This window comes from Nannobrachium achirus (genome assembly GCF_963921795.1).
Source record: "Nannobrachium achirus genome assembly, chromosome: 14".
NCBI lineage: Eukaryota > Metazoa > Chordata > Actinopteri > Myctophiformes > Myctophidae > Nannobrachium > Nannobrachium achirus.
Window position 1 is genome coordinate 37332296 of NC_137821.1, and position 27436 is coordinate 37359731.

At 43.7% G+C, this 27436-nt stretch overlaps 1 protein-coding gene across 1 annotated transcript in view; it reads right to left on the reverse strand.

Moving 5' to 3' along the window:
• Positions 1–24167: 24167 nt before the first annotated feature.
• The window catches only part of trpc5a (transient receptor potential cation channel, subfamily C, member 5a), a gene marked incomplete at both ends in the record, with an annotated part of 89464 nt that continues 86195 nt past the window's right edge, over positions 24168–27436 (reverse strand). Inside the window, one exon of the mRNA XM_080741579.1 lies at positions 24168–25448. Within this exon, the coding sequence (XP_080597705.1) occupies positions 24168–25448 (1281 nt within the window). The remainder of the gene's footprint in view (positions 25449–27436) is intronic.

A 27436-nucleotide genomic window follows, 5' to 3' on the forward strand; every position in this document is an offset into this window, starting at 1 on the left:
TGGGCCGCCCGAAGGGCGGCCCAGCTTCTAGCATAAGATAATCGATTAATCGATTAACCTCGTTTCCCTATATGCTCTAATGGGCAAACTCTCTAGAAAAAATAGGCTATAACACACACAAAATAGCAGTGGCAGGAAAAAGGAAGGGACCATATAGTCAAGTTTGTTGACTATGGTTTTATTGGACATTCACTTTGTAAGTCACTTTGGATAAGTGCACCTGCTAAATGGCTAAATTGTAAATTGTACATCGCAGGTAATTTTACATATTTTGTTTGGGGCCAAAGTTTTGGAATGGACAACTTTGATAGCATTCTGCTCTTTAGATTTTGAGATATTTTCTGTGCAAGTGTAAATTCTGAACAATGCTTGGTGCTTAGAGGAAATATCCGATGGTCACCAAAATTAGTACATTTTGAGTACATCCAGACACCTGCCTAATCGGTGTCTATTGGATTATGAGATAGACATTGTGTAGAAAGATGAACATTTTCATCTTTCATCGTAATGTTGGAGCCAGGGGGCTTCGGCATCAGTTGACAGTTTGGGTCATCATTTGGGGGAGCATGAAGATGCACTGCATGCAATTCCATAGCAATATTTGTTGTTTGGGAATTATATTTTCTCAGCGCTTTTCTTTCACTCCTCCTCACTTTCATCCTTTAATTCTCATTGCTTTGTCTCTTTCTGTTTCTCCATTCATCTCCCTTTCTCTGCTCTTTCTGTCATCTCCTCTCCTCTTCTACTGCATATCTCGCCAGTTCCACCTCAGTTGTTCTCTGTGAATAATGGCTAGTGTGAAAAGCTCACACACACACACACACACACACACACACACACACACACACACACACACACACACACACACACACACACACACACACACACACACACACACACACACACACACACACACACACAGCATAACATGATGCAGACCACCAGTGTGTGTGTGTAGACACTAGGGGGCGCACCGGTAGCTGGATTAGTGTGTTTGACCACATACTGGTTTGATGGGGACCAGTGTGTTGCATAACATTCTGCCTCTCTCTCTGCCTGCCTCCCATCAATGTGTGCCACACATCCTCGCCAAACGCAAGAAATCATTTTGTAAATGGCAAGATATTCAAGGAGGCGTTTGACCACACAGATATGAACACTTGGATGACATGCGGTGGGCGATGGATTTTGAAACCAACATGCTTGACCGCTTTCACTGCCACTTAATTGTTTTTCAGAAAAAAAAAACCCAAAAGATAACTGATCTATAGGCCTATGTGAGCTTGAAGAACATCTATTTGTGCTACTGCTACTTTTGAGTGACACTGTAGCACAGGGTTCCCCAATATGCGGCCTGCGGGGGGCTACTGTCTGTCGGGCCCCCACCAACCCCAGTAATAATGGTGGTATAAGAGCAGCAACAACACTAGTATATTGTCGTTGTCGGGTGGAAATCTCGTATCTCCAAACGTTCTTTTCGCAAATCATACAAGGCCGTCGCACAAAAGTAGTGAAAACAGCAGATCTACAAGCACACAGTGCGAGGCGTTGTGTGCTTGTAGATCGGCTGTTTTCACTAGTTTAAATCATTTTTAAAATGATAAATTCAAATGATACATTTTGGACGTACATTTTCACCCGACAACGACGAAAACTGTCGCTGGAGTAGTGGGAACGCCACCGTCGCCCCCGGCAATGCTGTGGCCCTCGGCTTGGTACACTAGACATGATTCGGCCCTTGGGGAAAACTAATTGGGGAACCCTGCTGTAGAGAATTAAATTGCTTTTGCCATTTCTATAGTATCATTGAATTCTTCTATGTTATCTGTGCGGTTTATTTAATCGTTAGTAATCTATTGTATCTCAAAAGTCCGTATTTCTAGGTATAAAGACATGTGTTGGACTGGACATGATCAGCACATTGCAGTCTGGTGCCAACTTGCGTCTTGTGTACAAGGCGGCCATGTATGGCCTACTTGTGCGCTGGGCAGAGCGCGCCATGAGGTGCGCTCACCCCTGGCATCACCACCGGCGAAGTCAGTGGCATCACCAGGAATGTGGTCCCTCATTGGCTGTTAATGATGACACACACTAAGGCATTCACGAAGAAGTCGAAGTCGACTCAGTCGACTTCATTACACAAGTTGACTCCCACCAGAGAAAGTCGAAAGTCGGAGTTGGAAAAAATAAATAAATAATACTTTCTATTGTGAAAATAGCAGATCTAGAAGCTCACAACGCCTCGCGATGTAAGGCATTGTGAGCATGTAGATCGGCTATTTTCACAATTTCTGCCTATATTTGACAATTTGGACAATGTTTAATTTGCCATTTTAAAATTAAAAGGTCCTTAAATTGGCACTTTAGAAATGTGAAGATACCCTCTATACACTTAAACTTTATGTTGGTTTGTTTACAGTTGAGTGAGAAAACAATGTTTCACATCTATACTATAATTTTGCGAATGTCTGAGTGAGTGAGTGAGTGAGTGAGTGTCTGTCTGAAACAGCGTTTCTCCTCAGTGGCTGGAGCAATTGATCTGAAATCGCATCACCATTAGCATATGAACACACCTGACATAACTGTGAAGCCCGTTTGTCACTTTCACAAATCATATGCTGTATATTAGCATTTTTATGGTGTATCTACTATCTATTCTGCATCTAGCATGAGGCACATCTATTCTGCATCTAGCATGAGGCAAAATGTTTAACCAGCTCTGTGTGTGTGTGTGTGTGTGTGTGTGTGTGTGTGTGTGTGTGTGTGTGTGTGTGTGTGTGTGTGTGCGTGTGTGTGTGTGTGTGTGTGTGTGTGTGTGCAGGCAGGCGGGTGTGTGTGCAGGCGGGTGGGCGGGCGGGCTGGGGGGGGGGGGGGGACAGTATCTCTGTAGCCATTAAACGAAACAGGTTTCTTACATTGATGCTCCTACATCATGCAAGCACCACACTGTTAAATATTACCAGGATCTCACAATACTTTACATTATTATTTCACAATATAATACTGTATTCTGAATATTACTGTGTAATCACACCATCATCTGTGATAACACAACAAATGACTGTACTCTAAATTGTTATCAGGATTACACAACACTTTACAATATATCTCACAATAAAATATTGTGTTCAGAATGTTACTGTGATACCACAACAAATTACTTGATCCGCGCTGCATTGTGGGATTTCATTTCAAATTTTTATCCATTGTGAGCTGTGAGAGGGAAAGCAGCAGGGAACTGATGGTGAAGATGGAATTATGAAGTCAATTTCAATTCAAAGGAACTTTCAGAAGTCATGTGAAGTTCATAACATTGCTCTGATAAGGTAAGTCACGCTCTTTTTTACCCCCTCCACCTTAATGACAACTAGTTGTGCTTGGGTTAGGGTTCAGTCTTGCTCCAGTAATGTATGTGTGCTGCAGTGCAGGCTGCAGCAGCACTGCTTCCCCGCTGACGTGAGCCTGTCGAGGGGCAGAACACACACAAACACACCGGTGAACCGGCTTGGCGTTTACACCGAGCGACGCGCACCACTATGAGCTTGTATATCTGCTATTTAGTTAAAGCGGTGTGTGAGGGAAACACACATTTAAACTGTTGAGTTAAATGTGTGTTTCCCCTCACAAACGGCTTTAACTAAATAGCAGATATACAAGCTCACAGTGGCGCGCGTCGCTCGGTGTAAACGCCAAGCCGGTTCACCGGTGTGCTTGAGTGGTTTCTGCCGCCGAGAGGCTGCACGTCAGCGGGGCTTATTTATATCATGTCGGCTGCTTACTACTAGCGGACCGCGGTAGGGAACGGTCGCCCGCCCTGCCCGGTTCAATACGGCCGACGCGCGTGGAATACATCCCCGCCGCCGCCACCCGCGACGCACGAGTTACAGACCCATACGGGTCCATTTGGTTCCTATATCTATCATTTAGCTGTGGTCCATCTGGAACTCCATCACTCGGACGCGATAATGACCGGACACTACTTAGAGAACCACAGACAATCCTTGTGTCAGTTGTTACGTATCCTTACGCCGGGTCCATTTGGTTCTCAACTATATCAATGATAATATTTGCACCGGGGGAGGTTTTATGCTCCGGTGTGGCTCAAAGTTGCTGTAAAAGCAACCGATCCACAAGCCAAGCGTCACGACACAGGAGCCTGTAGTTAGATCATTGGTTTTCAAAGTGGGGTCCGGGACCCCTCAGCAGTCCTTGAGGGAGTTCCAGGGGGTCCCTGGCTAAATGATAACAGGTCCATTTTGTTCCATTTGTACATTCTGAGAGTTAAATTAACATATATCATCAACTCAGAGATAGAAATGCCATTAAATATGTCCTGGGGGTCCTTGAAATTAAAATGGAATCACTACAGAGCCTTAAAAATCTTCTCTTGGGGGTCCCTGGTGTATATCTTTTCAAATGGACGTCCACTGGCTGATAAGTGTTTTTTGGGGTTTGTTGACGTGAAAAAGTTTGAGAACCACTGCTGTAGATGGTTTATATTTGACGGGTGCATGACCATCAGATTAATGATTGATTATTAGCCTACCTGCTTGTGCTGTCCACTGCAGTAGGAGCTTAATTTCCGTCAGAAATCCCATCATAAGTATAATGTCCTTAAATCTTTATGCATGGATTAAATTTATATTATATTTAATTGCCTACATTAAAACTTTGTTTTGACTTTGATGGAATCTCCTCGCCCCTCCCCTTTCCTCCACATGTGAGACATTATGGTCATTAGGGTGACATAGGGTGATTTTCCCCCCACTTAATATCATAATGTAAGCATACCTAGAAAATAATGTAAGTCAGAAAAATACTGGAACGTGTCTGAATAGAGATTTTATTTCTATCTTCATCAAATAATATTAAAGTAAAATAAACTGATCATTTTGGAAAGATTTCATTTTTTTAAACTGTACCAAAACAGTACATGCCACAGAGTGATATGCCACTCTGTGGGCATAAATAAATTGTGTGTGTGTGTGTGTGTGTGTGTGTGTGTGTGTGTGTGTGTGTGTGTGTGTGCGTGTGCGTGTGCGTGTGTGTATATTGTGGAATGCTTTTAGCATTTCACCTCTTAACAATATCACACGATGGGTATCTCTGTTCAGGTGATATAATGAAGCCTTGGCTTGGGCCTGGAAGGATGCTGTCCATTGAAGAATAAGATGGGACCACATGATGGCTACTGCAACTTCAATCTGCAGTGTCCTGAGGATGGCACTTGCACTCTGGAGTTTATCCAAAGGTATTATACTTATAGGCTACTGAAAATGTATACTGCATTTAACATTGCTAATAGAATTTGGCATAGAATAATAGAAAGTAGATCTAATGTGATTGACAAATTGATTGAGGTTCTAGATAAGGTTTTATCTAGAGGTCCTGGAGAGAGTTTGGTGTCAGCTTGAGATCTCTTGGGCATGGTCAATCATTGAGGTGGTTGTTTTCTTGTCTTATGTTTTTTACAGCTGTGTGCCACAGCCACTGATGTGCAGAGGACAGAGAAATTACCAAGCACCCCCTGCTTGATTGTCCAAGGTACTGTTGATATCTGGATTTTATATTATAATCTACGTGATCATAAGATACTTTTCACATAAGCTGATCAGTGTCTTGATCTACAGCAGTGGTTCTCAAACCTTTTTGTGTCAAGGACCCCCAAATTGACACTTATTAGCCAGTAGACCCCATTTGAAAAGCAATGCCAGGGACCACCATAAGAGAAGATTAGGCTACAGACCCCCCATTTAATGGCATATCTATTTCTGAGACCCCAATCTACAGTATATCGTAAAATCAATGTTAATGTAATTCTCAGTGTACAAATGGGACCAAAATGGACCTGTTAGGGTCCATTTGGTTCTGAGTTACATACCCAATGAGGGTCAATTTAGTTCCTAATTATAATTTAGCTGGGGACCCCCTAGAACTCCCTCAAGGACCCCTGGGGGTCCCCGGACGATTCATCAACCTGGTCGTAAAAATAGTGTATGTGACAAAATCTGGCTTATATTTCTGTCTTACCTTCAAAAACCCTTCAAAATCCCAGACAAAATACATTGCTGAATCTGACCCTAATTTGAGAATTGTCTTAAATGCCTGTCAGATCAAAATAAAGTGAGTTGTGTCACAGTTTGTGATGTTGCTGATCATTGAAATTCTACTCTTGTTCAATTAGCATTTCACCTCTACAATATCACATAATGGGTATCTCTTTTCAGGTGATTTAATGAAGTCTATGGCCTGGATGCTGTCCATTGAAGAGCAAGTGGTGATGGGACAACACGATGGGATCATTATTGGATTGCTGTGGTTTTCGCGATCTACTACAACTTCAATCTGCTGTATCCTGAGGATGGTGTGTGTACTCTGGATTGGAGGTATTGTAACACTGAAATTGTACTGAAGCATTGTACTGGATTGCTTGCAACATTGATACTTGAATGTTACTTACTCTCGGTACTACTTTCTTTCTGTGGTGTAGGGCAGGGGTTTTCAAAGTGGGTGATGGGGCACCCTGGGGTGCCGCGACGGCAGTCCAGGGGTGCCGTGAGATCATTTGATAATCTTTGGAATTTATTTATTTGGACAAATATTTAGTATCATTTTAAACTTGAAGTACAGTTATTTTCAGTCAGTTCTAACCAAAATGGATATTATCTCAACGTTTTCCTCTCAACATAACTTTTCACTAGTTTAGTACATTTTATGGATGATAAATACAAAACTAACGGTTTTGGACATACAAGGTTTCCACCCGACAACGATGATATGCTATAAATATAAGGTGCTGGGAGTGAAAATTATAATGTAGGGGTGCTTCGGATTAAAAAGATATTTATGGGGTACCCTGAGACAAAAAAGTTTGGGAACCCCTGGTGTAGGGTTTACTTAAGGGAAAGGGGAACTGCTGCATGTGCCTTGTATAAACGATGCAATATTATGTTTATGTGAAACTAAAAGTTGTTGTCTTGTCTTATTGTTTACAGGTGCTTCATGGGCATTAACCCTGAGAGAGGCTCCAAATCGAAGAAGCGTGGCGTATCAACCCACACGTGAGCACACTTTTGAGACAACTTGTGGACTTTGAATGGTCGATGGTATTGAGGACTCCAATATGAGACACACTCATACGCATTTGAGAAAACTTGTGGACTTTGAATGGTCGATGGTATTCAGGACTCCAATATGAGACACACTCATACGCATTTGAGAAAACTTGTGGACTTTGAATGGTCGATGGTATTCAGGACTCGAATATGAGACACACTCATACGTGTTTCAGATGCCCTACTCTTGTTTGTCCAACTCCACCAGCCATTATTCTTATCTGGATATGTAAAATTGTCAATATTCTTTGCCGATGCCCTGTCACTTCATTCAGCAATGCTCGCCTCTTCCGTCTCTGCCTGCATGTTAGCAAGGTGCATACTGTAATTTATGTAAACATTAGGTTGCTTTGTTCTTACCACTGCTGTGTTGCCTTATACCTTCAGGACTTATGTGACTGAGTGCAATGTTGAGGTGTACTTCACATACTTCGTGCCTGCTGAAGTGTGTTCATATAACACACAGGAGGGTTGCCAGAGAGAACCAGTCACCATTTATCCCTAAGTTGTGAAGGCAACCTCCATTTGTGTTATATGGACACATTTCACCTCTGTTCCAACTGGCATGAGGGTGAGTAGATGAGTTATTTTGCAGTTAAAGGAACAGTTCACCCAAAAGGGAAAATATTGTATCTACTCACCACCATGCTGATACAAAGTCAGGTGAAGTTTTTTAGTCCACAAAATCACTCCTGGAGTTTCACTGGAAAACAGTGTTGCAGCCTCCTAAATAACTAAAGTCTATGACAACCAGTTTTCAAACTGGCCTCCAGACACCAGACCAAACTCCAGGAGTGTTTGTAGACTTAACACTTCTACTGAGTAAAAGGCTTTAAGAGAGACTGGTGTGGTTCTTCTTTGTCCATTTGAAATGTTGCACTTTGTATTGGAATTGTACAATAAAAAGTTTAAATGAATGAAGTTGTTTTTCTTTCTTTTCTTTTTCTTTTAGCATGTTTGTGTATGTTTGGTAAAATCACAGTTGAGGCCCATTCCCACTGAGCCAGATAACAGATTAAAAAAAAATCTCTTTCTTCAGATATTTTTCCATTCAAAGTGGATGATAGATACAGATAAAGAATATCTGTGGCAGATATTTTTTATCTGTATCTACCATCCACTTTGAATGGAAAAATATCTGGAGAAAGAGCTTTTTTTTATCTGTTATCTGGCCCAGTGGGAATGGGCCTATAAATTCAAATTTACAATATCTTACTGTATTAGATACAATTTACTGTAAATATACAGTAAATTACTGCCTACTGAGCTGCATTACATTCACAGTAATAGTGTAAAAATACAGGCAACTACTGTAATATTACAGTAAATAACTGCAATCCATACTGCTAAATCACAGTGAATTACCATAATTTCACAGCTGTGAAATTACAGTAATTTACAGTGCAATATTTACTGTGAAAATTACTGTGAAAGTAATGCAATTAGTATCCAGTAATTTACTGTAAATTTACAGCGAAATATTTTACAGTGCAGTTAAAGTTACTTTCCATCCCTCATATACTGTGTGCACCCCATAACCAACACACTGCACATCATTTTGGAGCTCATATCTTTGAACGGGTAAGGGCTAGTTAAGTTAATCATCTGGGACAATTGGGGGGTCGTGTGTGAAGTGATGACGTCATCAAACGATAATGTCGACTTCAAATCAACTTTTCACTGAGTCGAGTCGACTTGCAAAAATCACAAGTTGTTAATGCCCTAACACACATAGACACCTACAGTACATACATACATACCTACATGCAGCCGAACGCAGTACTTGCGCACTCTGCGGGTACAAGTAACTACTTGAACCCCATGATGTTTGAGCGCCGAGCGGAGTCCTTCAGGGCTCTATGCTGGTGTCTTTTCCGCTCTCTAGTTAGTGTGTGGGGCATGCAAACGCTTTCCCCACAACACGGATGCTGGGGTTTAAGAGGTCAAAAAGTCAAGCTGAAGATCAACTGTTGGCCCACCTTGTTGTCTCTTTTAGAGAATTGCAACCTGCAGGTATGGCCGACCATCCTAAATGTATCAGTGGCAGTCAAGTTCCCAGTGCCAACTCTGACACCACGGGGCGAGACCGAGACGGCACAGAAGACAGTTTCGTTGTGAGCTCTTCTGACGATGAAATTCAATTTCACGCTATCTTTCCGCAGCCTGACCGATTTGTTTTGTCTCATTTCATATTGAGGTCCAGTGATGCCTGCTCGAATTGATATTTTTTCTTTTTTTTATAGAATAGCAGTGAGATATTGTTTTTATTCTGCGGTGTCATGTTGATAACCGGTATCGTTGCTGTCGGACAGAAAACTCATATCTCCACATTCTATCCTTTTGTGTTTTTCTCTCATAAATTTACACCCTTTACTTGATCACACTACAGCATCACACAGAAGCTCCAAAAGCAGCAGATCTACAAGCACGAAACGTGGCTCGCAAACACGGTTTCCAAATGTGGATTGAAATGTGTCCCGAAGCGACGCAGTTCGAGCCCATGGATCGGCTACTTTTGAATAAGAGCAAAATGATGGTTTTCAATTAGTGCCAGTGGGCGATCTCCACCAGCCTTATGGCTAAGTGATCTTCATGTGCTAAAAAGGTTAAAGAGGAAAGGTCATAGTAAGTTATTAGAGAAAAGGTCATGAGGTCACCAAAATCAGTAGGCCTATCGGGGTCATCCGCAGGGAGCATCAAGGGACAGAGCATTAGGAGTTAGCAACATATCCATAGATATCGTCGTTGTCGGGTGGAAACCTTGTATGTCCGAAACTGTTTGTTTTGTATTTATCATTTTTAAAATGATTTAAACAAGTGAAAACAGATGATCTATGTGCTTGTAGATCAGCTGTTTTCACTCATTTGTGCGACGGCCTTGTACGATCGATGAAGCAGGGCTTTACTTTGCAAAAGAACATACAAATTGAAACTTGGAGATACAAGGTTTCAGCCCGACAGTGACTATATATAAAAAGCTAGATGCCTCATCCGCAGTTCATTGGAGCGACCTGCAACAACTGGAGGCTGGACGTCCGCGAGTGCCGGAGTCAAAGTGACTACTGGCCAATCACAGCACGTCTTTTCCGGGACTTATCAATTCAATTCTACAGAGCTTTATTGGCACGTCTCCATCCAGTTCCTGATGTCGCGCGGCTCAGCTATTCTTAGAGGCTGCCTAAAAGACCCACCCCCACCTTCCTTTGATTAGCCTACCGACTGTCGTAGAAGTGGGAAATGACCGGAAACGACCGGTCGCCGAGTCCCGCGATGCATATGACACAAAGCCGAAGGAGGCGTCTACCTTGTCTATGCACATATCTTTGGGACAAGGAGTTGGAAGCCATCCTTAATCGTACTTGTACACACAGTACAAGAAAGACATACAGATCCACGGTACAGATCGTCTTTGTCGGGTGGAAGCCTCCAAAGCGGTTAATTTTAAGGATTCAAATTCCATCAGTGGAAAAAGTACTCAAATGTAAAAGTAAAAGAATCACTACTACTGCAATGTAGACATACTCTAAATGAAAGAGAGAGGAGTTCACAGTTTCGAGTCACAGACAAACCCAGGATGCGAGTTTGAAAGGATCACTTTAATAAACTCAAACAGCGTGCGATAGAGGTCTGTCGTATCAAAACACCAGCTCAGTCATTCACACGCCCTCTGTGCTACTAAAAAGCAGAATTATGGAGGCCCCACCAGGGCCAATATATTGATGTGGACTGCTGTGTGAGAGCTGGCTCCCTGACATTGCATGTGCAGGGCTTTTAGAACTGACCACAGACATATAATACAGTATTTCGCTGTTGTCGGGTGGAATCCTTGTATGTCCAAAACCGTTTTTATTCATCATCAAAAAGACAATTTAAAATGGTGATAATAGCGAGGCGTTGTGTGCTTGTAGATCTGTTATTCTCACTAGTCTTATGTGATGAGGCAGGGCTTTAATTTACGGGGGGAAAAAAACATTCACATTTGAAACTTGGAGATATGAGGTTTCTTCCGGACAGTGACGATATATCATATATGTGTGTGTGTGTGTGTTTGTGTGTCTGTGTGTGTGTGTGTGTGTGTGTGTGTGTGTGTGTGTGTGTGTGTGTGTGTGTGTGTGTGTGTGTGTGCGTGTGTGTGTGCCTGTCTGTGTGTGTGGGTGGGTGCACCCGATACCCACGTCGTTCTCATTCCATTGAATGAACTTGTTATCAAGGCTATCATCTCATTGCTCTGGTCCCAGTAGGTCCCTATACTGACCTTACAGGAGGCCCTGGTAGGCCGTTATCAGTTACTCCTATGCGTGATTCAATGTTAATGCATGTGCATGGAATCACCCATAGGAGTGGCTGAAGGCTCAATGGGATGATAACCTTGATAACAGGCCCATGCATGCATTGCAATGAGAACGAAGTGGGGTGTATGGATGATTCAATGCACATGCATTAACTTGAATCACTAATAGGAGAATGGCCTATCAGAGCCCCCTGTTTAGGCCAGTAGGGACTGTGTGTGTGTGCGTGTGTGCGTGCGTGCGTGCGTGCGTGCGTGCGTGCGTGCGTGCGCCCGTGAGAGACAGATTGGGAACTACAAAAAAGACAAACAGATGGGAGACAACACGAGGGGTAAAGATTAAGAGAGAAAACTGAAATTGAAAGGCAGAGATATATTCATGTTATTATTAGGGATCACAGTGTTATTAGTTTGGGGTGTGTAGTGTGTTTTGAATAATGCATGACAAGGACCTCATGTCTCCCCCCTCCAGATAGAACAACCTACATTAATATTGATTGTGTGTGTGTGTGTATGTGTGTGTGTGTGTGTGTGTGTGTGTGTGTGTGTGTGTGTGTGTGTGTGTGTGTGTGTGTGTGTGTGTGAGAGAGAGAGAGAGAGAGAGAAAGAGAGGGAGTGTACTTCGTCTTCTCTTAGGTCTTAGGGCATGGGCTTGATAACAAAATTATTTTCCACTATACAAAAACAAAACATCATTTATTAAGATTTTTGTTCTTGCCCTCTGGCAAAGATAATGAAGCTCCTGGACCCACCAGGAATCAAATTAACTTTAGTCAGAGACGTTCTTTCTTTTCTAGTTAATATAAAAAAGGAGAAAAAGTTTCTATCACTCAAAGATATGGAGAACCCCCTGTAGTAACTCTGGGGGTCTCGGACCTCCTGTTGAAGACCCCTGGCTTACAGGTGATATCATCGGTAGGCAAGTTTGGTCATTTCAAACAAGATTCTTCTTATTTTTTTTTTGAACGCAATAAAAATGGCTTCTATTTAAAAATACTAACTTTTCATGATGAGAAAGGCTCAACGATGTCATTGGAAGGCAGGTTTCTGAACCAATGAGATGCGGAGTGAGTAGACGGAAACTGAGCCATCTTATAATGAGCATCAGAGGACCAACGTTGAACTTCATTGCTGAAGTGCGCCTTTAACACATTCAAACAGGGAAAGCACCTACAGTACATATTGCTTTCTTGGGTTTAAAATCCTCTTAGAGGAGCTTATATTGAACTGTACTTTCCTGTGCTTGTTTTTGCAAACTGTTAATAAAGTGTTCAATCAATCAATCAATTAAATCAATCAATCAATCAATTAAATCAATCAATCAATTGGCCTCAGGCCGGTCTGCTCTTAATGGGTTACTGTAAATATATTCTTGAACCATTATCACAGCTTTACACAATGTCAGTTCAGGTCAATAACGTCTTCAGTTCACCACAGTCTTAAGCCCTACAGTACGGTACTACCCATATACTTCATTCACGGGGTCCCCCAGGCCAGGGGTCTGTATTTGGGGTCTGTCCCCTCCCTTTTCCACCTCTACACTAGATATTCTCACCAAAAATAGCAGATCTACAAGCTCACAATGCGTCATTATGCGTGCCTATTTTTTGCCAAATGTTCACCTGTTACGACGTGCACAGAATGTGGTTGCTAATCGCACTGGAGTAAATCAGAACTTGTCAGCAAATGCCACGGAGTATAAATGATGGTGAATTCACACCAGCAGTGGTATATTCCACTGGGAACAAAATGACGTTCCATTAACTACAAGAGCGACCGCCGCCTTCTATAGACTATACTGAACCAGTGTTTCTCCAATGTTTTCATGTGAAGGACCCCCGAAATGCCTATGTATTTGGCCGCGGACCCCCATCTCAAACATATTTTGTGCCAGAGACCTCCTCCAGAAGCAGTTAAAAATGTTCACTTTATATTTTATCCCGATACATCAAAAGCTGGTAACGAGGTGACTATTTAGTGGTTGGCTATTCAATGGAAAGTAATAGTGGACTGCTGACTCGCACGAATTTCAGTCGGTATATTGAAGAATGGGAAGAAAATAAAGCGGATATTCCACCTCTGACTACAGATGTGATGCGGAAGTGGGCTTTCGTTTCACCTGTGCTTAAGTCCTACTGTAAATGAAATTAGTTGAAGCCTATCTAGTTTGAAATGGAAGTAATAATAATAATTAAAAAAAAAACATTATATCAGTATTTCAGTTGGGCCTTTTGACTCAGAGGCTTTCAGCTTTCAAGAAGTAACCAAAAATCAAACCTCGGTTCGAAGTGAAGCGGTGACTTTTATTCTATGTGTTCTAGAGCTATGAACTCTGTATATACATTCGGTTCGAAGTGAAGTGGTATGTGTTCTAGAGCTTCAGAATTCTGAATTCTGAATTCTGAATGATTTTATCTGGAGGGCCGAATTAACTTGACCATTCCTCAAAGTATGGTCTCATTGGACATTTTTAATCATCCAATCATCAGACCGGGACGGACACTACACACATATTCTGGACTAAAACCTGTTCATTCTGGACTGAAATGACCATATATGGACGTGGGGGACACACATGGGACACACATTTACGGACAGATAAAACCTGTTCATTCTGGACTGAAATGACCATATATGGACGTGGGGGACACACATGGGATACACAAAGCCACTCCTTGGAAGCGGCTTTCACCGCTTCAAAAAGGGAAGACATATTTGCATATTATAACCACACCTGGGGGTCTATTAGAGTAAAGTACAAAACTATGGCACCACTCTCTCTGCAGCATCAAACGATGGTGGAAGAGTTGTTTGGCTTAAGACTAGCATAGTGGTAAATCAAAGTGTGTAAAGACGTCTGGAGGAGAGCGATAAGAAAAGATTTACATTTAAATAGCTGCCTTTGAATGTGAACAAAAACCTATTTTATTAACCCTTTAAGGCAGTTTTCAGATTTGTTTTTAATTTTATGTCAGGACATGTACAATTACCAGGACAGTGGTTCTCAAACCTTTTCAAATCAAGGACCAACAAAATGATACGTACAGTATTTGGCCATGAAACCCCATCACAAAATATGTTGTGCCAGTGACCTCCAGAAACAAAGATTTGGGGTAAAAATGTTGGCTTTAAAAACCATATATTCAATGTAAAATGACACATGATGCTTTCCGGGTTTTAATGGGTAATTGATTTGATCATATCGTTTTCTTTTTAATTATTATTATTCCGGAACAGCATTCTCCATTATGCTCTCGTTTTTGTTTCCGGTTCAACCTTTACATTCCTCAAGCCCTGCCTTTAGAGAAGATGGATTTACTCAATCACACATGCACATACGTGCATCACGGTGCAGTGTGTGCTGATACATCCATGTCTCTCTTCCGACTGATCAATAGCTATCAGTCACGGTTAACAATCAATTGATTGATCCTGGATCAATAGTGCTTGGTTGACCCCATCTCCTGGACAGGTTAAAGAGGCCCCCAGGCGCCCAGATGCAGGTTACCCATATTGATCTGAGATCCGATTGATTATCAGTCCCCTGTGCGTGCGTGCATTTACCAGTAAATGGTGAGCCCACTAAAGCTGTGGTTTTCGCTACTACTTATCACTTATTAACTTTCATAATTTATAGAATTTCTTTGATTTCTTTCATATGTAGGAAAGATTCATTTGGGGGGGTCGGCTTTTATGCCTTTATTGATAGGACAGACAGGAAATGGTGAGAGAGATGGGCAGTGACACGCGGCAAAGGTCACCGGGAACGGGATTGTCAGTCTAGGGTGTCGGGACCACCAAGCCGGCGGCCCGGGCCTAAACTCTTTTAAAATATAAATAATTAAAACCAAACTGTTTTAGGAAACAAAAAATAAAGGTGTGTTTATACTCGCGACCCATTAAAAAAAAAATGTATTCGCTGTTTGGGAAACCCTGCACTATAAGGGATAGAATACGATAGATAGAAAGTACAAGGCTGAGGCCCGTCAATAACTCAGCCTTCTCTCTCTGCTACAAACATACAACCACCCAATAAAAGAGCTTCTCAAACATTTTCATGTCAAGGACCCCCAAATTGGATTTGGCCGCCGCGTACCTCCCATCTGAAAAGATTTTGTCTTGGGAGTATCCCATAACTTTGTATAAAATATTTCAAACTTTTCCCCAAAATGTGGTGTGGTTACACTGATTTTGAACTTGTTCAGCTTCGACTCTTGTCATACAATATGGTGTCGCACAATATAAGTGAAAATAGCAACGTTTTGTTGCCTATGTCATGCCGCATGCGCTAACTGGGTTAAAACTGATTTCGGTATGTATGGCTATCCAGGGTTTGATGAGGTCAGTGTTGTGATCTTTATATATGGAGATCCAGGTGATGATAGTCAGCTCCACATATGGAGACCTATGTAACTTTCTGTCTCAGTACATATATGGCCATATATGTACTTTGGGTCTGAGAGTTGCAATATCAGGTAGTGCTACTCAGACATACACTGTGTTCATTTTTTGTTCATTGGTTCAATATATTTATAATACCCACACAGACACATTTAACAGCTTTCAACCACGGCGTCCCTATTTTGGGCTGGGCATGAGCGAAATAACGTTCTGTAAAAGATGCAGTAGATCAGCCATTTTCACTACTTTTGCAGGACACATTTATGACGAAACATAAAAAATATATGAAATAATGGAAATATGAGGTTTCTGCCTGAACGAGGAACAAAATGGATATCGATTATCGTCTCTGTTGGGTGGAAACCTCGTATGTCCCAAAACTGTTACTTTTCAGGATTCAAATTCGAAAAACAGAAAAAGTCGCGCATCTACAAGCGCTAAACGTGCCGCTTGGATCTGCTGCTTTTGATGCCTTTGTGTGTGACGCTGTAGTATGATCGAATATGGAGATAAGCCGACAGTGACACAAAGATGAAACATGGAGATACAAGGTTTCTGCCTGACAAAAGCAGACACAAAATGGATATCAATTATATTTTATGTCTTTGACGGCGGACCGTAATTAACGTTTCACATCCAGGATCAGTACAGTGTGAGTCACCGTTAATTGTCACACATGTCACACATCATGTCACATAGGCAGGGGTGTCGGATTCACTGAGTTATTCTGCTTTAACTATTGAAAAATAGCAGATATACAAGCTCACAGCGCAGGACCGAGTGCCGCGCTGTGAGCTTGTAGATCTGCTATTTTTGAAAAATCTTGAAGATTTGTGCAAGTCTTTGAATGTTTCTATGTCAGTGGTGCTCAAACTTTTTCATGTGAAGGAACCCCAAAATGTAATGTATTTGGCCACGTACCTCCATCTCAAAATATTTTGTCCCAGGGACCCCCCAGAAGCAAAATGTTCGCTTAAAAAGTACATATATTCAAAGATTTGCACACATTTTCACAACTTTTCAAAAATGTTTAAGCTTGTAGATCTGCTATTTTTCAAAAGCTAAAGTATAGAATAACCTTGGGCCCTAGCAACTCAGTCCCACATCCAGGATCAGTACAGTGTGAGTCACCGTTAATTGTCACACATGTCACACATCATGTCACATATCGTCGTTGTCGGGTGAAAACCTCGTATCTCCAAGTTTCACATTTGTATGTTCTTTCGCGAAGTAAAGCCCTGCTTCATCGTACAAGGCCGTCGCACAAAAGAAGTGAAAACAGTAGATCTGCTGTTTTCACTAGTTTAAATCATCATAGTTTAAATCATTTTAAAATGGTATATTTTGGACATACAAGGTTTTCACCCGACAACGACGATATGGTGGCTGCCCTGCATGGCTCTTCCCTCGGATCCCAATAAACCCTACCATTGGATGGTGATGAAAGAGGTACACCCGGTCTCCATAGTTACACAGGGATGGTTTTAGGGAGCCAATTGCGTTTGGAGGGGTTTTCAGGTCCCTGCTGATGTCACGCTGTTGACAGGAGCCTGCCAACGGGGGAGTCTGTGCGTGTGTGTGTGTGTGCATGTGTGTGTGTGTGTGTGTGTGTGTGTGTGTGTGTGTGTGTGTGTGTGTGTGTGTGTGTGTGTGTGTGTGTGTGTGTCCTGATTCCCTGCTATAGCGCATTATGCCTATAAGTTATGCTCCGACACCGAAAATAGCTGACGGACCTGCAAGGTCTGCTATTTTCGGCGTGCGCGCGACACCACCTCGTGACGAAGTACGAAGCGGACTTTTCATGGGGTCCAGTGTCACGGAGCTGAGCTGATTCTAAACGTTTCAATGTGGTCAGTAATGAGGGGGTGGTACTCGGTCACTGTTTCCCAAAGTGTGGGTTGGGACCTATTTGTGGGTCACAGACCTTTTTTTGCCATTTCCTACAGCAGTGCTTCTCAACTTTTTCAGGCCATGACCCCCAAAATAATCATATTTTAACTGGGGACCCCCACACCCTGACAAGCACTAAGAGTTGAGGCATTACATTTTGTATAAAACGGTTCTATTGTGAAAATAGCAGATCTACATGCTCACAACGCCTCGCGTTGCGAGGCGTTGTGAGCATGTAGATCGGCTATTTTCACAATTTCTGCCTCTAATATTTGACAATTTGGCCAATGTTCAATTTGTCATTTTAGAGGTATTATAAAATTAAATTGTAATTTAGAAATGTGCATACGGTATGCCCTCTTTACACTTCAACTTGATGTTAGTTTGTTTCCTGTTGAGTGAGAAAACAATGTTGCACATTAAGTTAATCATCTGGGGACCCCCCAAAATAATTTGGGGACCCCCCTGGGGTCCCGACCCACAGGTTGAGAACCACTGTCCTACAGTACAAGATTGAAGAATGATCAAACAAAAATAAATACAAACTTTTCATCAATTAAAAATAATTCAGATCTTTCAAAAGCATTTCATTGATGAAATAGAAAAATCGAATAATTTTCATAAATACATTTTTAAAATGTTTAAGAAGTTGTGAAAATAGCAGATCTACAGTACAAGCTCAACACACTGCATGGGAGCTTGTCGATCTTAATTTTTCGGTTTAAGGCAAAAATGTCCAGAGCTAAAAGGTTTAAGAACCACTGCTCTAGGGCATTGGTTCTCAAAGTGTGCTCCACGGACCCCCAGGGGTCCTTGAGGGGGTACCAGGGGTCCCCAGCAAAATAAATGAAGCCAATATTACATCAGGCTACCATTACTTTGTACCGCGCTGCGAGCATCTGCTCTTTTGGAAAAGTCTTGAAAATGTTTGGACATTTTTCTTTTTTAACACAAATCTTCTCTTCTTGGGGTCCCTGGCACTACATAATTTCAGATGGCCAAATACATGTCAATCTTGATGTCCTTGTCATGACAAAGTCTGAGAAACAGTGCTCTATTAGGGGACTACACATAATCCAAACTGCATCCAAAGTACGTTTTTATCTTCTTCAGCACATGAATACTGTCTGGCTAATCTGACATTATTAGCATCGCCAAATTACGAATGCATGTCATTCCGGGAGGCAATTCATTGAACAGGATGAGACACGTTGTTTGCAGGTCGCCTCATTGTTGATTTTTGCCATGTTGTCATCCATCCAAACCCACAAGATTGCCCATATATCTGTGAGGACACTGATTAGAGCTGAGCCTGTTTTGTTTTGGCACAGAGAAAAGATTCCCTCGGCTTCAGCACCGTACGGATAATAGACCCCCCCAAATTTGATGCCACAACGGGTGACGTTGTTTACCATCTGGACCTCTGCAGGCAGTATGCGTGCACTGTGCCTGTGCAGACGTGCGTGCCAGTGTTGGAGAGAGACAGAGGGGGGAAATAGAAATGCAAAGACAAAGAGAACGCAGTCAGACAGACATGACACACAGACAGAGACAGAGACCTACAGACACATGGACAGTGGATTTTGTCAATGGAGGTCGAGAGACTATAGAGACAATTAAACCACGCAAGGAGATTTTACAGTGTGTGTGTGTGTGCATGCGTATGTGTGCGACCTGTGCATGCTTATGTGTGTGCGTGCCCCTCCCTCAAAGACAGAGAACTGAAGGAGTACAGCCAGGGTATGGCAGGGGTATGGCAGCTGCCATAGCCTGGGTCCAGGGGGGGAAATAAAAGTTACTTTTAAATATAAATCCATGAATGTCTCTTTGTCTATCTGTGCTGGTTATGTTGTTAAATTACAGTAAAATAACTACAAATGCAAAATTTAACAATATGGTCACTTTAACAAGGTATTATAATTATATTCTCCACACTTTTATTCTCCCCATCTTGACAAAATGGTAGCCTATATTCCCAGGTTCCGCAGGTCAGCTGCACAGGTGCAATTCATTATTGTTAATTGTGGCACGTTTACTAACATGCCAAGTTTAGCTGCATTTGTCTTGAACCATTCCAGGCTGCCATATCCAGCCCAAGAAACCGTAGAAACGGGGGAAAAATAGAATGTACTTCTTAAAATAAATGTATCATGCCTGTTGCTAAGGTATGGCAACATGACTGGTGTGGTGTCTTGCACGTGCACCTTCGCGTGCGTGCAAGACACCAGTCATGTTGCCATACCTTACCTTTATCTTTTTCTGAACTGACGCCACTGAGTACAGGCCAATGTAGAGTGTAGCCAACATGGAGCGACAAGTGTTGAATGATGCATCACACGACAGGTTTTAATTCACACTGTCTGAGACTTAATCACCGACAGCCTCGCCACAAACAAGGTCAACGGGGAAGTGAATGTGTCAATCGACACTTGCAGCAGCAGCTTCAATGACTTCACTGTCGGGCAGAAACCTCTTATCTCCATATTCTAACATATTGGGTTTTCTTTTTGTAAATTAGCGCCCTACTTGATCATTATACTGCAGCCTAGGCCAGACGGGGCTGGATATTTCATATATCCCGTTTTTTTCAGATATCCACATAGAAACATATCTAGGTCCACACGGCAAAGATATCTAGGTCTAAAATAGTCCACAGACCTCCACTAGGGGGACAAGCACACACAGTAAAGTCTTCAGAGATATCCGGGTTCCATGTCTACATGGATCCAGTGAATCGGATATTTTTCAATGTCTCCACTTATTTATCCGGTTTCAAAAATATCCAGTTTCGCGGCCAAAATATCCAGCTTTGTGTGGCTGCAAGCCCCAACCGCACAAAAAGATGTCTAGCAAATGTCTAGCTTCAGAAATATCCAGCTCCGTGTAGCCGGCACCTTAGTAAGGGAAAGTAAGCCGAGTGCTGGACCAATCTGGGAACTAAATCATTACCAATATAGCTTTCTTCACAAATGTGTTCATAAAGGTGTCTACTATCACCTCTGAACTTTTTCAATCACAACTCTCTTGACAAACTTTGTGGGAGCCAAACAAAGTTGGGGGTATCCCGAGGGCCTGGGATTAAAGGGGGAAAAATAAAAAATAAATGGCCAATATGAGTGCATGTATGAGGTGTGTATTTAGGGTATTTTTGGGGCTGCTGAATACATTCCAACCATTAGTTATCATTAAAAATTACTCCTTGGCCATAAAATGGGCCTAATTGGCTTAGCCAATCATGTAATTTGAGTTCACCTGTGTCCTGTTAGTCCCTATGTTTTAAACCCTGTGTTTGAGTGTTCCTTGTCAGATTGTATCATGTTATCCTGTGTGTCATGTGTGCTTACCCACCTGATCTTGAATAGTTTTCATGAATTCAAACCCTACCCAACTTTTTTTTTATTGCCAATATTATATGTCTCATGGACACACACACGTAGGTGTGGCCTATTTTATGGCCAAGGAGTCATTTTAACTGATAAATAATGGTTGGAATGGACTCAGCAGCCCCACAATACCCTAATTACACACCTCATACGCTCATATTGGCCATTTTCTTTTCCTTTAATTTTTCCCCTTTAATCCCAGGCCCTCGGGATACCCCCAACTTTGGCTCCCACAAAGTTTGTCAAGGGAGTTGGGTTTGAAAAAGTTCAGAGGTGATAGTAGACACCTTTATGAACACATTTGTGAAGAAAGCTATTGGTAATGATTTAGTTCCCAGATTGGTCCAGCACTCGGCCAACTTTCCCTCACTAACTACAGCGTGACGCAAAAGCATCAAAAGTAGCCGATCTGCAAGCTTGTCAGTAGATCTTAAAATCGTAATCCTGGAAAGTAGCCGTTTTGGACATATGAGGTTTCCACCTGTACTGACAGAGACGATAACTTGGCCTTTACTGAGCTGAAAGGTCAACAAACATCACAATGGAGTTCAGGTTGAACTGAAGCAAATCTACCCCGAAGACAACCACTCTTCCTGGACCACTTCCTGTTGCATCATCACTGATCTCCATTCACCCCTCTTACATCTCGTGCTTTCACCAACATACAAGCAAAATAAAAGAAGAATAATCATTATATCACGAGCAGTCTCAGCATAACTTATTAGGGTAAAACAAAGTTCCTTGGCCCTTGGTACAGTATGTGCAGAGAAAGAGTAGTGCAGTGCAGTGCAGTGCAATGTTTCCATGCCATTCCATTTCATTTCATTCTCTAGGATAGGACAGGGGTAGATTCCATTAGAGTACATTGGACTGGCTTTAGTCTGTTGAGGATAAAGCACAAACTAACTAAGCCAGACACTAACAAATGTTCGCCTAGCAAAACAGCATTGTAAGACTAATAGGACTAAGATCTGTAAGGATGGATAATTGTATGTAGAACTAGTCTACGACTAATATGTGTAGGTCTATGATAAGGTCTGTATGATGGCGGGTAGGACTAGAAAAATGTCGGTTGGACAAATGTGACCAAACGTCAAACGTTTGACCCGGAAGGGTTCCAGTCATCTGGTGCCCCCCGGCCATTTACACACTCCAGGAAGTGTAGTTCTCTGCAAAAACATAAACAGAGCGCTGCGAAGTCTGTTTAAGCCAACTCAGCAACGTTCAGGTTATGTCCAGATAGGGACAGAATGGTAACTCATATCCCCTTTTAGTCAACATGTGCTGTCGAGGGGACCCCCTTGGTCAAATCCGACCCGAGAAGTCACTCGTTGTTTACTAGTCTTGGGAGTGAGAATGTGTTGGTAGGACTAATAGGCCAGTGGTTTCCAAAACGGTGTGCCGTGGCACACTAGCATCGTAAATCAGCCTTCTCCGGAATTCAACATTTCATTTGCTTTAAATGTAGATTTAGAGGAGGCTGGTTTACGAGGTTAGTGGCATACAGGTGTGATGTGAGACAGCTGGTCCAGAGGCGTGCCTGGGGATTTCGAGACAAGCAATTACAAGTTATTATTGCAATACAATACAACGGTACAAAAAGGTTATGATTTCATTCGATGGATTTACTACACCAGTACTTTGTGTGTACACTCATTTCCCAATTCAGAAGCGAATTCTATATTCTAATTATTTAAAAAGATATTTTAAACTTTCTATCAAAGCAAACCCGAGGTTCTTCCGATCGTGCACGTGCAGTACTCCCTGAAGGTAAAGAATGATTACACATCAACGATTCACCACCAGTCTGAAGGAGGATCACAACAACATTAAAAAGAAAAATGCATATTTCTCGAGCAATATAGTTTGTTCAACTTTTATTTGGCATTAATAAATAAAAAAAAACGTAATGTTTTACAGAGTAATAAGAGTGATAACATGGGTTACAGAGGCTATTCTGTGTGGATATGAATACAGGCGTTGACTTGAGAGTTTTTGACTTGCCCTTTGGGTGTGCCGTCTGTGACACAAAAAGTTTGAAAACCACTGGACTAGGCTATGGTCTGTTAGGACTAGCATAAGGTAATATGTAGAACTAGATTAAGGTTTGTAGGACTAGCATAAGGTATGCAGAACTATAGATTAAGGTTTGTAAGACTAGCATAAGGTATGTAAAACTAGGATCGTGTTATATTCACCCTCTTTTTGTAAAAAGGTTCAGGCTCCTAGTAATGCATAATCATACTCATCATGCTCGTTACATAAGAAAAGAACTACGAATGCAAGGGGATTGGTGACATCACTGTCCAATCCGTTAAGAAATTCACCCCTCTCCTCTTCCTCTCCGACGCCCTCCGACATTTTACATGGACGTTTCTGAAGTCATTTTGCAGCCGCCGGTTATGCCTTGAACGCAGACAGATTCCAGAAAGGTTTCCACAAATCCACAAAGATTCCAAGATGACCGGATTCCAGCATCCGTTCCAACACCACTTCTGGGGAGGGGAGGGAGAGAGAGAGAGATGTATTTTCCGGCAGTCAAGTTTTTACTCTCTTTCTCTCCCCATCTCTTCTTGCAGACGCCTCTATTATCCACTGCATCCCTGAATCTCTCTCTCTCTCTCTCTCTCTCTCTCACACAGGAGAAACTGGATCAGAGAATACATACAGATGGTTCAGCTCCTCCTGTATAGAGTTGGGATCCTTTGGGATTTTGAACGCTTCCGGTTCCTTAAGGATTTCCCCTTAACGTTCCGGTTCCTTAACGATTCCCTTTAACGATTCCTATAGGGGAGTTCCAAATGGACCCTTACAGGTCTGCAGCTCTGAGAGTGAACAAATGCAACCAAATGGACCCTTGTTCCATTTTTACACTCTCAGAGTCATAGTGATCCTCGAAATAAAATTAAAAAAGTCTAAGAACCACCGGTATTGTAATCGTACAGCAGACGTGAAGTCCAAGTCCAGGAAACCAGCTCCGACAATGCAGATAAAACCCCGGTTTCCGGGGGGGAAAAAACAACCCGACTCCAAATGCGACGGAACCGCGATTTCCCCTGGTTCTTCCTTAGGCTCCCCCGACCCCTCCTCCTATAGCTGCGTGGTGACCGACTCCTCCGCCGCCGTCTCGGCGTCGCCGCACGGCCCCGCCCAGCCCCCGCCCGCCATCATGCGCACGCCGCCCACGCCCTCGAACACGTCCTCGCTGGACGAGTCCAGGAGGCGCGCGCTCGACTCCGACATGTTGGAGCGGCAGTGCAGCGACTGGCAGGGGCAGGGGGGCGGCATGGGCAGGAGGAGCGAGGAGGACGAGGACGAGTCCCTCCCGTTGGCGCCGTTGCTCCCGCCGACGACCGACAGCGGCTGGGCGCCGGCGGCCAGGAGGAGGGGGGAGGAGGCGGGGTCGGCCACGCCCACCTCGTTGAGCCGCGTGTCACTCTGCGTCGCCAGGGGGGGGACGCCGTGGTGGCCGAGGTGGCCGGCGAAATGGCGGCTCCCCGGCGGGGGCGGCGGCGGCCGGAGCCGGCCGTCGGAGATGGTGTACGAAGAGGAGGAGGGGTGCGGGGGCGGGGGGTGTGGCAGGAGGAGGCGCGGCATGTGGGGGAGGGGCAGAGCCTTGCGGCGGTGCTTGGGCTGCGAGGAGGAGGAGGAGGAGGGGGAGTGGGACAAGGACGCCGCCGCGGCCGCCGACGAAGACGTGGCGAACAGGTAGGAGGAGAAGCGGCGGGAGAAAGAGTGTGAGGACTTGGAGGAAGAGGAGGAGGAGGAAGGGATCAGCCTCCTCTGGAGGCGCGCCAGCGTGGAGGACAGCGAGGAGGAGGAGGAGGAGGAGGGGAGGAGGGAGGTGGCGGTGGGGGCCGAGGAGGCGCAGGAGGAGGAGGCGCTGGGAGGCGGGGGAGGCGGGAGGACGGCCGTCTTCAGCCCGTTGCTCTTTGGTTTGCCTTCCTCCTCCTCCTCGGCCTCCTCTTCCTCCGAGGCCCAGCAGCCTCTGCCCGCCCTCTCCCTCTCTCCTCCCCCTCCTCCCCCCGCCACCCCCGGGCGGGCACAGCGCACCAGGGCCGTCACGCTGTACGTGCTCTCGTCCTCCACCTCGTCCTCCTCCAGGGGCGGAGTCACGAAGGTCACGCCCCTCGACGACGACTTGGCACGGATGCGCCTGGCCCTGCTGCCTCCCCCTCCTCCGCAGCCGCCGCCGCCGCCCGGCGACTGTTCGTCGCCGTCGTCCTCGTCGCGGTCGTCCTCCGAAGCCGCCGCCCCGCCCTCGTCCCGGAACGGCTCGCTGGTGGAGGAGTAGTTGCGCCGCGGCAGGCGGCGGTTGCCCAGGAGGTCCAGGACCTCGTAGCGGAAGCTGGAGATGTCCTGTTTCAGCTCCTGGAGGGAGAGAGAGAGAGAGAGAGAGAGAGAGAGAGAGAGAGAGAGAGAGAGAGAGAGAGAGGATTGGATTTGCTGGAGGGATGCTTCTGCTTTTCATATTCCCCTTCTGGTCAGTACTTGCGCCAGCAGAGCGTGCAAGTACTGCGTTCGACTGCGTATGCCTGTCTGTGTCTTTCTTTGTTTAAGCCGTAGCCCAATCAGGGACCAGCACACAAGTAGTTCACAAGCTGCAAGTTGGCACCTCGCCAGAGTGCAGTTAGTTAATCTTTATGGTGGGGAAATTAGCTTTTCAGGTTTGTTGGAGAATTTTGATGTTCCCCCTATTAGTATATTCATTGCTTCCAAAAAGCACACACACTGTCAATATCATATCTAATGTTGAACTTGAAACATGTATTAAGGTAATAAAAGCAGTGTGTTTGTACTCAGATATTTTACTTAATTAAAATGTCAATACTGCGGGGCACCCACTGGCCTAGTGGTCAAGGCGCATACCACATACCAGGCTATGATGCCTGCTGGCGTCGCCGGTTCGATTACCGATCCGGACGACCTTTGCCACATGTCATTCCCCGTCTCTCTCCCCATTTCCTGTCAGTCTACTATCCTATCAAATAAAGGCATAAAAAGCCCAAAAACAAATCTTTAAAAAAAAAATATATATATATATATATATATATCAATCCTGCAACATAGAAATACTCTGTTACAAGTAAAAGTCCGGAATTCAAAATGTATTCGAGTAAAAGTATGTGTTGGCACCGAAATGTACTTAAAGTACCAGAAGTTAAAGTACAAAATGTGGTTTACTAAAGTGGTTTACGTATGTTTTATAATATTATAATTTATATTTGCAAAGTAACTAGTAACTAAAGTTTTCAAATAAAGGTAGTGGAGTAAAAGTACAATATTTGGATCTGAGATGTAGTGGAGTAGAAGTAAAAGTAATGGAAATTGGAAATACTCAGGTAAAGTACAAATACCACAAAACTTAAGTACATGTACTTTCCAACCCTGCAGGTCAGAGTGATTTCACAGCAGCTGAACAGTGACTTATTGAAGAGCACACAGGGAGCAGAATGACAGAGAAACCAGTTGACCGCTTAAAAACCAACACAGAGATGACAGTTTGTACTATTGTGAAAATAGCAGATCTACATGCTCACAACGCCTCACGTTGCGAGGCGTTGTGAGCATGTAGATCTGCTATTTTCACAAGAGGAGATAAGAGGAGGTTATGCACTCTGTTCACACACACGCACGCACGCATGCATGCACGCACGTACGCACGCACGCACGCACACACACACAAACACACCAGAGCATGGGGTCTTCAACAGGGGGTCCGGGATCCCTAGGGGGTCCTCAGAGTCACTACAGAGGGGTCGCCAAATCTTTGTGTGATAGGATATTTGAATCCTAGCATCCCTATTCTGAGGAGAACTTTAGCCTAAAATGGCAGATTTAAAGCTCACAACGCCTCGCAGCGTGCAAGGCGTTGTAAGCTTGCAGATCTGCTATTTTCTGCAAAGAGGTATGATTTATGAAGCCAACTATGACATCTATTAAAAAGTTATATCTGAGACATAATTCTATACAATATCGGGGGCCCCTGCTTCATCTCTCTCTCTCAGCTAAGGGGTCCTTGCCCCGAAAAATGTTGAAAACCTCTGCACTAGAGGAAAGCAATAGATTATGCAAAGTGAGAGAGAGAGAGAGAGAGAGAGAGAGAGAGAGAGAGAGAGAGAGAGAGAGAGAGAGAGAGAGAGAGAGAGAGGACAGAGATTACATCATCCACTCTCTCTTCCCTGACCTTTTTATCTTTCTCTTTCGTCTTTAATTATTCTGTCTCTCTCTCTCTCTCTCTCTCTCTCTCTCTCTCTCTCCCACTCGGACTGAGCTCTTCCACTGTTCAAAGATGCTCGAAGTACACATAGATACGTGCACACCGCACACACACACACACGCACGCAAGCACGCACACA